This window comes from Paramisgurnus dabryanus, chromosome 2 (genome assembly GCF_030506205.2).
Source record: "Paramisgurnus dabryanus chromosome 2, PD_genome_1.1, whole genome shotgun sequence".
NCBI classification, from domain to species: Eukaryota; Metazoa; Chordata; class Actinopteri; order Cypriniformes; family Cobitidae; genus Paramisgurnus; species Paramisgurnus dabryanus.
Genome location: NC_133338.1, coordinates 15,070,265 through 15,086,994, shown reverse-complemented (window position 1 = coordinate 15,086,994; position 16,730 = coordinate 15,070,265). Strand labels below are relative to the sequence as shown.

Here is a 16,730-nt window from a genome sequence, read left to right as displayed (position 1 = left end):
AAAAATTAACCATGCTTTTCTTTTGTTTTAACTGTAGTAAAATTTTGGTTAATTTTCGTAAGGGCCATGTCCCTTATCATAGTACTGGTTTTGTGGCATAACACATAATGCTTACACTGTACAAACACAAAGGCAAACATATCTATCTTTTTTGGAAAAATTAAAAACATTAACAAGAGGGAACCTTAAACCAAAATACTTGAGTAATATAAGTAACATGGTAAAAATGTACATTGTACATACATTTGAGAATGAGAATGGTACATTAATAATATAGTAGTCAGTAATTAAGCACAGTAACTTGTGTATATATTGTATAACCTGAAATAAAAAAAGTATGTTAATCTTCAACAGTCGGTCACGCATATTTGATTCTTACTTTAGAAAACCAGCTTAAAGATTATGTGCTTGTGTTGGTCAATGTCATAATCACTTTGCAGCACTTTGACCATTTTTTATGAGAAATATCTTTATAGCCAGTTTGCTTAACTGATATACTTACAAGAAACCTTCGTACGAGCTACTACGTATCCTGAAAAGTGGCATGAGTTTATCCATGCACAATACACCCGCTCCTTAGTTTATGCAAAAACAGATTTATCACAGCAGTCACAGTGTGTAAGTAGGCTACTCTACTTAATAAGCTCTCTGAATACTGGACACAAAGTCCTGCTGCGTGGCAGCAAGAACACACACAAGCTGGAGCACTTGTGTTCAGGTTAAGGACTTTTTGCATTGCTTAAATCTACAAAGGTTCTTCATTGCAAATTTGGGTTTTTCACAAAGAGTTTTAGATTATTTAATGTGACAAACTCTGGACAAACAACAACAGCATAACGAAATTGACAATAATATTTATTAAAATTTAAATATTTTGTCTAGTTTGCACAGGACGCACAATAATTTAAAGGTCTATCGGGCCACAACACCTAAAATGACTCAAAACACTTAAAATTCTTGCAATAATATGTCGGTCTTTATTTTACATTAAAGAGCACCTATATCATTTCTAAAAAAACAATGTTATTTTGTGTATTTGATATAATACAATGTGTTTGCATGGTTTATGGTTAAAAAATAAATTTTTCCACATACCATACATTTTTGTAGCTCCAGATTTAACTCTCTTCCTGAAACAGATTTGAAATGCTTTGGATCCTTGATTGGCCAGCTAATCTGGCCTACATACAACTGACGTCAGCCGGAAACATGACGCTCCTTGCCATGTTTGAAAGATTCGGTTGCTAACAGGAGTTAACTTACAGGCCATGAGTCCGAAACCGGAGGAATAATGATAATGTCGGTCTTGTCTACATCACCAAACCCAGGAAGTAAACTGTCACCTACAATCCGTTTGTTTGTTGTAGTCCAATAAAATAGAGTAACGTTGGAGATGTTAACTTGCGTCATCGTTTACTTTGGGGTATGTACCTTTTGCATATTGTTAACATGTAGTAATAAACACCAATGCATACCAAAGGACATTTGAAAACGTGAATCGAAAATAGGTGCTCTTTCATAAAGATGCTCTCTACAAGGGATATTTTATTTTTTAATGTAAACCAACTCCTAATGCTTAAAAACTATTTATTACTTTTAATGAAACTTATATAGTGAAGTTTTATTCATCTAATAGCTGACTGGAAACTGAAAATACGGTTTTAAAGCAGAATAAGGTAGAAAAGTATTTACTCTCATGATGTCATTATGGAGGTTTATGGAATTTCAGATTGTCCGTGTGGCATGTGGTAGCAGCATTTATTTATGTTTTTGACTGTACTTTATTAATCCTTAATTCTCCCCTTCTGTGAATGTTGCTCACATGGCATCCTTAATAAGATCAGCGAGTCTCCTAAAAGCCTGTGAAAAGAGGAATAAATTATGAAAATGGTCAAATCTGCTTCATCACAAGTGAAAGTAAATATAATAAAGTAGAGAGAAGAACAAAAATTCAAAGAGTGCTAGTGCTCTATGGGTAAGGGACAAGTCATCTCTTATACAAAAATGTTTTCAACCAAGGCACTAAATTGATGGCTTGTTAGCCACAAGGTGCCGTGTAAGTCGTTAAAACAGTTGTAACCTTGTTAGCCGGTGGTTTGGATAGTATGAGTACACCCTTAGATATGACCCCGTCTCCCATGGTTGAAGACATTTTTATATAAATAGAGAATTTTGCATTTGTGTGTAACATCGATCAGATGGATCGGTATATTAATCTGTCTTTCTGCCAACATAATCAGCTACTTTGAAAGGTAACCTAAATCTCTTAAGTGACTACAGTCAGCAACTCACACATACATCATACAAAGCAAGCTTTTCACATATGCATAAATGTGATGCTGCTTGGTGCCTAACAACAATTAATTATTTGATTTGGAGTAGCTTTCAATGTCAGGTGAGAATCCGTGATGTTAAATGGTGTTTAGTTTGTGTACCTCATCGATCTGTTGAGGTGTGGAGAGAGAAAAGGCCGCTCTAACATATGAAGATGGATCAGAGCTGTTGATGTTAAACACTCCTCCAGGTACTAGAAGAACCTATAGAGAGGGCATGAAAAAGTATATTACTGTTGCCTATAACAACAACGGGTTTAACAACATGGTTTAAAATAATTATTCAAGGCCTTCTAGAAGATATAACGTTGTAACGTTTAATCAGAACAGACTCAAGACGAGCACCTCATGTACTCATGAACCATACTAACATAGGCAACAACTAAATATATTTAGTTAAAATTTATATGAACTTCATTTCTTTTAAAAGTTTTGCATAGTTTTAAGATCAAGGGCCAGATTTACTAAGCGCTTGCCCCAGCGTAAACCATCATTTTGGCGGTAAATAGCGATGTCGGAATTTACTAAAGACGCGCAGTGGATCATTAGCGCTGAAAAGGTGTGGTCTAGTTCTTTTTGCGACTGACCTGATTGCATATGCATTTCTAGGAGTTTCCCTTTCAGACGCAAACATTTTGGGAGGAGACTATTTAAATGATTCACGCAACGCGATTTACTAATGTTTGCGCATGTGTTATGTATGGCATTTGCGCGACTATTTAACGCCGAAAAAAAGCATGTCTTAAATCATTTTGCGCTCGAAATGGCTGCAATTGTTGTTGCTAGGAGGAGACATCGCAGAAATCAGAGACTGCATGGTAGAAGGCAGAGGATTTCCAGGATCATTTTACCAGAAAAGTTCACGCGTCTCTCTGCCTTTATTTATCGGCCTGTATATCACATGCACCTGCAGGAGCATCATCTCTGCTTATTTGCAACCATGCGCTAATTTGCGCTGCTCTTAGTAGATTGGTTGGTCATTATGGAAATCAGCTGTTGCGCCTGTGTTATTTAATTAGCGCTTTTTTTAGTAAATAACCCGCAGATATCACCACTCCCATCAGCGCATTTTTGGAATTGCGCTCATGCGCTAATTTGCCCTGTTTAGTAAATCTGGCCCCAAGTATCTTAAAATAAAACTCACACATGCAATATTTAAACTCAAATATCACAAAAAAAGACATTCGAAGAAAATACTTGTAATATGTGATTCAATTGCATTTCTATATTAGATGTTTGTTATTTGAGGTGTGTATTTGTGCATTAAATAAGTCAGACCTCTTTCTCTAAAGCTCTCTCCATGATAAGCTGTTGTGTGTCTTTAATGCCCTTAAGTTTAATCCAGAGGAACATGCCAGCCATGGGAGGATGCCACTCAGCTACATCTACAAAAATACACATAACCAAAAGAAAGGGAGATTTTATATTTTTTGAAGAAACATTAAGTGGTGCTTGCATTTGCAGGCAAAAAAAGTATGGTTCCTGCAAAGTAAAGTAAATAATTTTGTAAAAAAAATGTCCTGCATTCAAATTCACTGGACGGATTCAAGCAAATACACCATGAACAATGCGATGGAGACATGGGGCAAACACACATTAGTGTGCACGGACCAAAAAGATATCATAAAATAAATTAAACAATATAAACAGTGTTAAATATACTTAAAACAGACTAAAATATTAGACAGAAAATTTCATTTAATATATTACATTTGGCAGACGCTTTAAATCCAAAGGGATGTACAGTGCATTACAAGGTAAAGATTTTATCAGTATGTGTGTTTCCTCGAACCCATGCATGACCTTTTGTGCTAGTAACACAATGCTCTACCACTGAACTATACAGAAACTGAACATGTGATGTGCAATTTAAACCTAGACACCTTTTGGCATTTGCAGATTTTCTTATAATACCAGAGGAAGAAGGACTCTTATCATGCTGCACTTAAACAGTATGAATTGTGAAAAGCACTACACAAAAAATTACAAACTCAATTGCAAAATGCAGTGCTTTGGATTGTAGGTCAGTAATACATCAGACACGGTACACTGTGTTTGCAGAAATAAACAATAAACAAAGTCGGATGAAACACGACATGGCCATTCAGACTGAAGTTGCATTGCAATACATTATATATGTATCCGATTTAGGACCACAAATGAAAGTGGCATGGGTCTGATTTCAAAACAAAAATTGGAATTATGTTGTTCAGACTGCCATAAGAAAATCAGATCACATTTGAGCAAAAGAGTTGGATTTGGGCCACTTTCGTCTGCAGTGTGAATGTAGCCTTAGATAACACATGTATAGCTCTGAAATCTGGATGTGTGAGACCACCAATTTTGCACAAATCAATGGTACCGAGTGTAATAACGGACATAGTACTTACCTTTGAGCCATTTGTCTGCCGAGGATAGCATTGCATTTCTCTGACATCTGTAAAACTCAATGACCCTGAGGAAGAGCAAAAACAAATGTTTAAATAACATCTGTTTACCTTTATCATTACCTCAGCTGTTGAGAGATTGCAAGTTATTAAAGTTTACAGCTTCCACAGTAAAAACTAATTTGTAAGATACGTTGACTTTTATTGCAATAAAGTAAACAATTTACTTAAACTATTATTTAATATTTGAAGATAAAACTCAAGACCCATTTCTGTTCGTGCATTTAAACTTTTGCTAGAGCGAAACAGATCCATGACAGACAATTTTATAGCAGATCTGTTTTTAAATAGCATTGTTATAACTGTCTATTACTATCAAATGATAGATAATTGGTACAGTTCAACCTCTTATCTACAACAACTGTGATAAAGTAGTTGTAGATAAGAAACTGTTTACATTTAACACAATCTTTTTTTTCTTACTCACCCATCAATGTGGTTAAGAAATCCATCTTTACCCCAGCTATGTAGCAGCTGAGAGATCATCAGCTGAAAACACAAAAGAAAAGACATAAAACTGTCAATTTGAAACCTCAGGAGCTTTCTTTGAGGCTGAACTGGGTGTGTATTACACTCTTTATTTCTGTGAAATGTTAAAGTAGCAAGGGTTCTCAAACGTTTTGCGGCTAGAAAAAAAAGTTGCTAATTTCTTACAGGGAAGAAAAATTTCCAGGGACCCCCTTAAAATTCCTGACAGGTTCTAAGCAAATTTTTAACTTGTTTCATAGTGATTCAACTTTTTTAAGGGGGTGTTTTGTTAGATTACATTCAATTACATTTGGACTCAACACTTCAAATTTTATTTCATGGACCCCCTGGCTATACACTGAGGACCACCAGGGGTCCCTGGACCCTACTTTGAGAACCCCTGATCTATACAATTATTTTGTGAGCCTCTCAAACCATTTAAATATCTGCTGTGTGGGATTAATTTCAGAGATTGATCTGACTGAAACATAGTTTGTATCATGGTATGTCACACTATTGACCATATGACAAAAATGTCTGTCAATCCACTCTCTCCATTGCTGCTCACTTTAGTGGTAATATATTACATTTAAATTATATTTTTATAAAAACAGTTACAAATTGTTACAAAATAAATGTTGCCCAAAAATAAAAATACAATCTTCATGCTGTTCCTTGTAAAGTGTAGTTTCTGTAGCTAAGTAAAAATTTGCTGAGCTGATAAAATGTATACCTTATATGCTCTGGCTTTATACAATGAGTTGGTGATTGTAAATTAATTGTAATTAGTATGATTTACGAACAGGTCCTACTCTAGTAGATAGTTAGATATGATTTGTTTATAACAAAAATCATTGTCATTTCCCTCATAAGCTCTAATAATGAACACATCAGGGAGTGCTTGGGTGGTTAAAGAGTAAAGAGAGACAGAAAACAATTTCTTTAAATAAAGATTAGCAATCCAAGCATCTCTAACAATAATCGTTATCACCGTGACAGAGGGAACAGAGTGACACCAAATCCTCATTAGTGTGTCATTTCACATCCTATGACAAAACGCTCTCATGCATGTTATTCTCTTTACAGTACATGTCTCTTCTACTGAGATTCATGCTGTGAGATTAATTAAAATTCAGATTCATCAGCATTGAATTGCTTACCACTGGGAGCTGATATACACTATAACACATTACAAACACATCACCAAGCTAACCTGTGTCCTTCTTTTTAATCACAAAATCCTCTTACAGTATTAAAGACTTGTGACAAGTTTGGACATTTTCTGTCAAATTGTTTCTAGTGGCAGACGTTTTGATCCAAAGCAACATACAGAGGGTTCCCACACCTTGGCTAACTTCAAATTCAAGGACCTTTCAAGGACTTTCCAGGTCCAATACCCTCAAATTCAAGGACTAAATGTTGGGACACACTTCAAGTGAGAGCAAGGTTACATTGTGTTACCTTTTAAGATACATTGTTACAGTTCCCTTTTGATGGAACTAACGCTGCGTCACAGCGGTGACACTTTGGGGACGCCTCCAGTGGTAAGTGCGCATAAATGTGTATATCAAATTTAACCAATGGTAAGGCTTAATGACAAAGACAGGGTGCAGGAAGTATATCGCTATCTGAAATATTGCCAAAGACAGCGTTACAGGGACGCAGGAAGTATGGCAAGGGAGACGTAGAGCCTTGTTCCCTTCTCAGGGAACAACAGTTACATACGTAACCCGAGACTTGTTAATGTGTCAAACACAACTATGCAAAAAAGCATTTTGGTATGAATCAACATTCGCATACAGAAGATAAAAGCAATAAAAAAATCTACAATAAAATAGATTCAAGCACTTTCAATGACCTGCATCTATGTATGTATATTTTTAAAAACTTACCAGGGCCTTGAATTTTTTCCCCCAGTTTCACAAACTTTTAAGGATTTCAAGGACCCTTGGGAACCCTGCATACAGTGCATTCAAGCTATACGTTTTATCAGTTTGTGTGTGGGAATCAAACCCTCTGTGCTGCTAACACAATGCTCCAGTAGTTACAGGAACTTATTACTTATGAATTGACAGAAATTAAAAGAGTTTTCTGTTTGTTTTTCATGCTTGTCTATAAATGTGGTAAATATTTCAAATAGACGTTTCATAAACACTTAAAGTCATGTTTGGTTGCTTTCTGATTAAATGCTTCAAAATACTTTTCCGTCTATGTTTGTTTACTGTCTGACCTGTGTGAAGGTGCTGGTGTGCATTGTGGAGGCCTGTATATGCAGTACCAATCTGTCCACCAATGGTTTAGGCCCAGTGACAAATCCTACCCTCAACCTACCGAAAGAGAAATACAAATATGTGTTACCTACTTCAGTATATGTACAATATGTTAGTAAAGTTACTACACCACTCAGAATATGTATTTCCTCAAAAAGCTTTGACAGAAAATACTTAACTCTTTCCCCGCCATTGACAAGTTAAATCGTCAATTAAGAGAAAACACTTCCCTGCCGATGAAGAGTATTTCCGGCTTTCCGCAATACCACTATTATCCACCAGGTCTTCTGCAAATTATAAAACCCGGAAATATCGCCCTGAGCCAAACAGATGCATGTCCATGTATGATTTGAGGATCACTCTGAATCTGATCTCTATCAAAAGTCCTTCACAAAAACAGAATGATCTCAGCTTAGGAAAGTAATAAAAATAAAAAGATAATAAAAAGAGAATTAATGAAGGTAGAATGAAAAAGGTTTTTGTTTGAAAGGAAAGGGTATGTTCTGTTTATTTGATACATTGTATGTTTATATATTTACCATTTTCTAGAAAGCATTAAACTTTTGTGAAAAATATAAAATAATGCTGGCATCTTTTTTTTAAAAAAAAGCACTGGAGGGAAAAGATTAAATAGACATTTCTGAGTGGTAAGTTTGTGTTTTTAAGTATGGACCTGCAAAACGTAACTGTAACATCAATAGTAGATTTTCAGCCTAAACGTTAGCATTAACTATATAGTGCTAACTCTGCAGTCACAACGTTTTAGCATCGTAACAACATTGTACTTAATTCAATGTGTAATTTAATGTTAGGGCATACATCACAACTGTAACATCACAGTCTGTTTTCCAGTGGTCTTTTGCATGCACAAAGTCTAATTAAGAAGGAGTAAACAATCGCATTTGAGGCTCACGATATGTCATTACCATGTATAGAACTCTTATTATTTATCTATGCCTATATAAATATACTTTTATTCACAGAAATTATTTTAACCTAATTGATCATTTTTGGTAAATTCATTTAAAGACACTGCCAAAGTTGACGCAAATCACAAGATTAAAAAAATAATAAAAAAATAATCAACTTTTAAGAAACTTAATGGCTTAAAAAAGGTGCATTCTAAGAGTCACAATATTTAAAACAATTTAATTAAAATTGTACAATTCCCCTTTTTGTAAGATGTGTATGATATACAGGAACCAGCATATGCTTTTCTTTTCTTTACACTTTCTTTGCGCAACCTTTTCTAACTTCCTAACCTCACCCAACTCCCTAAAGTAGATACACTAGTTTTTTCCAATAAATCAAGTCAGTAGATGCGTTTCCATTGCAGATTTGCGCAAACTTTAGCATTATTTTCTAAATGTTGACAAAAGACTATTGCGAGGATGGCGTTACTGAAATGTAGTTTTTCCTCTCGCGGTAAGTCATTTCAAACATCACATTGGCATTTTTCAAACATTAAAGGGCACATATTATGTCCATTTTAACAAGATGTGATATAAGGCTCAGATGTGTCCAGAATGTGTCTGCAAAATACCCCACTGATATGTCTATTTGGGTGGGAACAAAAACAAGCCTTTTTTTGTGTGTGTACCTTTAAATGCAAATTAGCTACTGCTCCTCGCTCTCTTACCAAAACAAACAGTAAGCACTTTTGGTTAAAATAGATCTGATTTCGCGGAGAAGCGCAGAAAAAATAGAGGTCAGCGTACAACTTGCTGAGGGCAGAAACTGTGGTAATACTGGTCTGTCAGTGAGCGGCCATGGGCGGACTTGACAACACCTTGCTAAGATAATCAAAACAGCAGTCTAATGAGACTTTGTTTGATGGGGATTAAAAAGAAGTAGTGGGTGTTTTTTTGTTTATTTCAACCAGCCGCAACCGAATAGCATCTAATAAACAACATTACTCACCATAGAACAAGGTTGTGCACTTCATCAATAGCCACACTAATGAGATGCTCTCGGTAAACATCTGTTTAAAGCATATCTCTCCACGACCTTGGGTCGGCCAGGCTTGAAAAATAATACTCTTTCCAAATCCCGTTGGCAAACAGGTCAAAATATCTCTTTTTGACTCCACTAACTGCCTCACGCAAAACTCCTGGACGTCTTTTATAGTCTATGACGTGAACATCGCATACTTTTGAGAATGCAATGTTTAGCTGATCATGATAACTGCTCATTATTACACACGTAAACACGACTGCTTGTCTTCCTCGATCAAACGTTTTGAAAGATTTGTTTCTCGGGGGACCGAAAATAATCGCGACACTTGACGTGTTTCCATTGGTATTTTAAATACGCAACGTCAATTTGTGGAATTTAAAGGGTAATGGAAACGCAGGTAGCCTACTGACATTAAAGCACAAACATGCTTTTAATAACACTCACCCTGATGACAGTATTTTAGAGAAAGAGTCAGTTCGAAGGACACGTCCATCAACGTCCATGGAGAGAAATGTTGGTGCCCATGGCTGGAAAACAAACAGAGGAAAGGACCAAATTTAAAAGCATATATTCTTTGCATGTGTTAGAGTGTTTATCTTATAACAACATCAATAGAGAGGCTATCACAAAGGTTGGCTTGATGACAACTATAACCTACACTGTAGTAATAAATCACTCAATTACAAACAGTTTTTTAGGGCAATAAATCAGGAATGCTTACTTTTTGGAACTGAAGGAAATAATATGGGTCGTCTTCAATGATAAGCAAATCATATTTTCTTGCAAGCTGTAAGTAAAAAAAAAAAACATGTGAATCATTAAGGCAATCCGAGATACATATTTCCATCTTTCAGATGAGCACGTATGGTGTTATTTAAGTAAATGTCCTTGCTCTTCCAAGCTTTATAATGGTAGAAAACAGGGATAAGGGAACAACTTCTGACTTCAAACCGCAAAAAGTGCATTCATCCTTTACAGAGGTATTCCACACGGCTTCAATGGTTAATGAACGTCTTCTGCGGCTAATCTATGCAATATTGTAAGACAAATATTTATATTTCCAACATTATAAACTGTAAAAACCAGCTTCCGGTAACAACGCCATCTTGGACTCATGCGATTCACATGAGAGTTTTAGCATAGTAAGCGCTCGTTGCCATGGGTACATTGCACACTGACTCTTGTGAATCCAAAACTTTGTTGTTACCGGAAGTTAAAAACATGAATATTTTTCTTACAATATCGCATCGATTACCTGCAAAAGATCTTTATTAAAGGCTGGGTGCATGAAAGCCAATGTTGATATTTGAATTCACCTAAACAAACGCGCCCCTACCCCAATAGAATCTGGACCTTTTTTGATAGACCCGCCCCACACAAACACAACCCAGGCAATGATGTCGGTTAGTAGACATGCCCCTTACTGCTGATTGGCTACAAGTGTGTTTTGGTACTTTGCCAGACTTCTTTTTCCAAAGCGCTTCTCAAAAATCATGTACCCCGCCATTAACCCTTTAAGGCTCTGTGAATTACTCCTGTAGGATGGATGCACTTTTTTGTCTGAAAGATGATGGAGACTGCAAAAAACGACTGTCCTTCTTAGTATTTATGTCTTGATTTCAGTACAAAAACAAGCACAAATATCTGCCAATAGGGTGAGAAAAAAAATCTTGAAATAAGTTTACTTTTTTCTTAAACAGTTACGGTAATTTAAGAAAGATTTTCCTCACCCCATTGGCAGATTTTTTTGCTTGCTTTAAGCACAAATTCACTGAAATTGTATATTTTTGTCTAAACACTAGATTTTTTTTCGTAGGTCATTTTGCTCATCAAGAAAATACATCTTAATTTAAGAAATTTTAGATATTTGTATTTAAAACAAGACAAAAAATACTAGGTAAGAAAAAAATTTTTGCAGTGTATCTCAAATTGCTTTATGGTGAGTAAATTTTTGGGTAATTTTCATATTTGGCTGGAGTATCGCTTTAAGTGATGAAATGTCCTAATGAATTTATTGTTTACACATGAAAAGTAGAGAATGTGTAGAATCAGTTTGATCCATTTCTTCTGCCGTCTGAGACTTACATTTGGTGACACCACACATAAGTCAGTATGAAAGGTTGTTAGTAAAGCATGAATGTGTTGAAACATAATCAAATGTTAATACAATGTGACATTATGTACAATCTAAAACATGCTGGATTATTTTCCTCCGAAGTGTTGGGTCAAAAAGGGACTAACCTAGCAGTTGGGTTGAAATAACCCAGAAAATGTTTATATTTGACCCAACAATGGGTTAAAACAACAGCATTTTGGGTCGAAACAACCTAGCATGGGTTAAATTACAACCCAGCAGGCTGGGCTCATCCCTTTTTGACCCAATGCTGGGTTGAATATAACTCAGCAATTTTTGAGTGTACTTTTGCCTCATATTCATCTTACAGATTTTTTGTCTCCACAGCAAAAATGATTTTTTTTTCTTTACTGTCAATACTTATGGAGGACACTGTATGTCACCAAGCTGTCTGTTAAAAAGTGCAAGTGAAATCATCCGGAAATCACTGAGCTGTAATTGACCAAATTTGTTTATCAGATTTTTGTTTACACTGTAAACATTAATATAGCGAACAATAATGGAAAGCACTGTGTTCTGATATCCAACAGAGAACGCTTTAGGCCAGAAACTTTTACATTTATGCATTTAGCAGACGCTTTTATCCAAAGCGACTTTCAAAAGCGAGGAAAACAGCAAAGCGATTTATCAAAAGAAAAGCAATAACATCAAAAGGTCCGTACAAAGTCACTTTACCAATCTTTAGTGACACAACCTGTTTAGGGAGAGACAGAAAATTAGAGGTTTTTTTTAAAGTGTTCACAGAAAAGATGATTCACACATGCACAAAGACCAAAAAGTTTGATAAATGCATGGCACACATACAATCCTGTATACTTTGTAGGTAGAAACAGACCTCAGTATTTAAGGGGGCAATCGAATACCCTTCCATTGTATATGTGGCACATACATTTCAAAGTTAGTAACTCTATCGCCCCCTTGAAAGCAGAGGTCTGTAACTACCTATTAGTGTATAACAGGACTGCATCATCATCATTCAGCTAACTATTACCATGTGGGCAATTTGACTAAAAGTAGTTGAGCTGAATGAGAAAACTGGCCTTTGAAGGTGACAGTGTACACTGTTGCCTGCTATAGTGCCCATTTGTGTCAATGCTGAAAATGCAACAAGTGTTCATTCTGATAAGTTAGCTTGAAGCATTGTACATTCTTGCACAATTTACACAGAAACATGGCAAATTAGGGAACCCTAAAAATGACATCTACAAATAAAAAAACAAACATACAAAATGTTGGCAGTCCTTACTTTATAGACTTCCTGTTTCCGATCTAAAGTCATAGATGCTCCAGTTGGATTGCCTCCATTGGGAATAGTGTATAGAACTCTTGGTACATTACTACTCGTCTTTTGTACATCTGCTGGGTCCCACTGTGCCAGAACTGCCTTGAGGTCTTTGGGGATTATTCCATATTGATCACTCGACACATTAATGATGTTGCAGCCCAGCGGTTGAAGCTGTTAATAAAACAGCTGTTATTTTGAGCATTTCAACACATATAATGGTAATAATGCATGTGATTTATCCGTATACTTACAGCTGCTAATGTTCCTGGATATGTGGGTGCATCAAGAAGGACGTTGTCACCAGGATTAACAAGCATCTCGAATATCTAAAGAACAGAATGGCAGGAGTAAAAAGAAAGTTTATTTTTAAATTGCATGTTATATGAGCATACTGAAGAAACTATTGTGACAATTATATCAGTTCAAAATATATAGTTTAGTGCAAAATATATAGGAATGAATCTGGGTGAATCTCATGTCTGGTCCATATTTTATCTCAAAGTGAAACATTAAAAGAAAATGTTTTTGCTTAGGCAAAATTTTCTTATTGTACCTTTACAAGAGTTCAGCCTGAAACTGGAAGCAGAAATTTGAAGCAGATCACATAAATTTTCTAAATCAGCATCATGCATTTGTACACTATATAGACAAAAGTATTGGGATGCATGTCTTTGAATTCAGGTATTTCAAATCACACCCATTGCCACAGATGTATAAAAACAAGCACCTAGTCATGCAGATTTAATTTACAATTTAATTTACGCGTCATGCTGAAGAGCTCAATGACATCCACGGTGCCCCCATCATTTCAACATTAAGATTCCAAAATCTTGTGAAAGCTTATAGCTGTAATAGTTGGAAAGGGGGAACAACTTCTTATTAAAGGTCACGTTCTTTCTGATCCCATTTTTTAAACCCTAGCTAGTGTGTTATGTTGCTATAATAGCATAAATAATACCTGCAAAATGATAAAGCTCAAAGTTCACTGCCAGGCGATATATTTTCTTTAACAGAATTCGCATTTCAAAACCTACAGCTAACGCTGTGTTTGAACTACAGCCCTCTACTTCCTGCGTTAATGACGTCAGTAGAACAGTTTTTTGACTACAGGAATACGTCAGTCGCCAGCTAAGCTAACAGCAAGCTAAGCTGCTATCGAATCACAACACACTAAACTTCATAGAACAAGGAAGACATCAGCCTGTTTTGAGGACAGTTAAAACATCGGTATACAGATAAGTAAATTTTTTTACATGTGAAATATGAACACATGTTATACTGCGCACTGTAAACACAATCAAAGCTTCAACGGGACCTTTAAAGTCTAATGTACCTGTATGCACTGTCATAAAAGTCCTTGTGGGTTTAATTGTCAGGTGCACCAATAACTTTGTCCATATATTTATATCGGGTTGCTAAAGTTATCCACCTTTTCCGCTATATATCAGGAGACATGCATAATGTAAATGGTGTAAACACTGTACTTTGCAAAGCCCCTCCTGGCTGCCTGTGGTTACACACAAATCCATTTGTCCTCTCTCTGGGCTGTAGCTGGCTGTAGGAGGATTGTGGAGATGCTTCTGAAGGTCCTTCATCCATGAAATCAGCTCTGGAATACTATGAATACACACAACGATAAATGAATTTTAGGTTAATAGAAAGGCAATAATCTTTATTTTGTTTAATATGATGACTTAAACTTTTAAATCTATTAACTTCAATTTCTGGTGACCTAGGGGGTGTAGCACAAGTCACAGTTCTGTGAATTATGACTCAAATGTTTTTGATATTCATATGCGACAGTTTATGGATTCCATACCCGCTGGAGCCAGAGTACTGAAGCGCTCTCTTCATCACAGTCTCATCGAACACAACAGCATCTCCACCCTTCACTTTGATGGTGGCTGACTGAAAGGGGAAGGTGTTGGGGTTTGGTGCCCCTCCAGCCAGGGATATTAGAGTTGGAGGAGATCTTTGCTGAAGCTCAGCTGGTTTATAGTTAGAAATAGTGGTAAGTCATAGTTTATTTCCAAAAGACATACAAGTGAAATGCTTGGGATTTCACTCACTCAATATCCGGATAGGTGATGGTTTCCGTGCTTTGCTCACAGCTGTCAAAAATCTAGCATAGTTCATGTTTCTACAAAGTGAAAGTGTGAAGACAATGTAAATGTGCTGTTTTAAAACAGTATTTCTTGTGCAACAGTTTACAATGAAATCTGTATTGTTTCCTTGTAAAACAGGGACAAGGGAAAGCTAATGGAATTTATGAAATAATATCACACAGGCTAAACTTAAATGCTATAAAAAGTAACAATAGACCCCTTTACCGTTTGTACACAATGATGTCGTGGCAACGTATGCACGCGCAGTTTGGCAACGGAAGTTTGGCAAGAATCAGCAGTGAAGCAACACAGATAGAGAAAGTTATTTTAAAAAGTTGACTAATCAACTGTGTACTATAGTGGAGTGGATAGAAGACGTTAGCAGATGGCCAAATATAAAGTGGCCAGATACATATATACGTATATTAGCATATTATATTAGTTCAAACAAACGCAACAACCAGACATTTTGATTCTGTGAAACCGTTTTGATCAACTTTATGAATTGCTAACACGTTAAAAACACCGGGGAATAACACCACTTCTGTTGCCAAAATGCGCGCGCAGGCTGTTTGATCACGTGGGCTCTAAAGGGTCTATTAAAAAAACATAACGTGAAACATGACAACAATAACAGGAGTGACACGGGAATGGCACTTTTAGCTCCAAAATTATGATTCTTAAAAGGTTTGTAGAAAAGAAAACAAAAGAAAATAAATGGCAGAAGCTGAGAATACACCAAGATGTTTACAATTTAAAATAACAATCAACAAAACATTATTTTTATAATTCGTTTCTAGCAGAAATTATTAAACACTAAAAATATAAATAACATTTTAGTACTGTGTTAAACATAAAAACAGCTTTTATAACGCAGAATATAACACCATGAAACATCTTCCTCGATCATGTCTGACTGACTGGGTGGGAACTAGGCTAAGCTAAGCTAAGCTAAGCTAAACCAAACCAAACCAGCAAAGCAAAACATGGGGTGTCACAGGGTGTTATGAATATTTTAATGATATAAACAATAACATGAGGTGGCAATAGTGGAGAGGAATTTAAACCATTTAAACCAAATTTACGTAAAAAGCCTAAACGAGCATGATTACTGACCTTTCGGACTGGGACCCTCCCCCTGCACGGCACTCTGGAATTTGTAGTTTTCCTTTAACTGGGCAAACGTTAGCCGTAATCTAGTTCGATATTCAACAAGCTCTTTTTAGTAGACCGGTAATTCTAGCTTTCCTTAAGTCATTTACCTAAGAGCTGTTGCTGTGTTTAAAAGAAAAAGGTTGGACTGATCTTGCTTTATAGGATGGCTTAAATATATACGCCTAAAAAGGCTCTTCCTGATTCGTCTCTCCTGTCTCAATTAAATGTGTGCTTCTTAAGTTCCAGACATCTCCATGCTATTCTTTCTTTCATTTTCTTCTTGTGTTTTGCTGTTCTCTCTCTCTGTGTTTGTCATCTCTATTCTTTACTCAGTTGCGTTGTGTGCACAACAGTGTTTTTGATTTGTTTGTCTTATTTTTAGGAAGAACGTGATTAAAGTACACTGCATATCAGTGTCCAGTCTCAAATTTGTAAGAAACACAAACGCCGCACGCAGATGACAGCTGCTGGACAAATCAATAGGCTTGTTCAACTTTATGTAGCGCCAAAAGAAGAAACGACAGGCGGATGACGTCAAAGTACCGCGAGTGCGATTCGAAAAATCATATGGAAAAGT

At 36.1% G+C, this 16,730-nt stretch overlaps 1 protein-coding gene across 3 annotated transcripts; it reads right to left on the bottom strand.

Moving 5' to 3' along the window:
• Positions 1-838: 838 nt before the first annotated feature.
• aadat (aminoadipate aminotransferase) lies at positions 839-16,309 on the bottom strand. Of its 3 annotated transcripts, none has more exons than XM_065294352.2 (14): positions 16,115-16,309; positions 14,963-15,033; positions 14,713-14,881; positions 14,378-14,510; positions 13,145-13,219; positions 12,855-13,064; positions 10,196-10,261; positions 9,919-10,001; positions 7,479-7,575; positions 5,208-5,269; positions 4,724-4,788; positions 3,612-3,718; positions 2,436-2,537; positions 839-1,860 (listed from the first exon to the last, which is right to left on the bottom strand). In XM_065294352.2, the coding sequence occupies exons 2-14, from the start codon at positions 15,027-15,029 to the stop codon at positions 1,819-1,821; spliced, it is 1,278 nt and encodes a 425-aa protein (XP_065150424.1). In that variant the 5' UTR covers positions 15,030-15,033; positions 16,115-16,309; the 3' UTR covers positions 839-1,818. The 3 variants fall into 3 exon arrangements, with proteins under 3 accessions (XP_065150424.1, XP_073668026.1, XP_065150425.1); XM_073811925.1 differs by lacking the exon at positions 16,115-16,309 and adding an exon at positions 15,512-15,767; XM_065294353.2 differs by lacking the exon at positions 16,115-16,309 and adding an exon at positions 15,224-15,453.
• Positions 16,310-16,730: the final 421 nt, after the last annotated feature.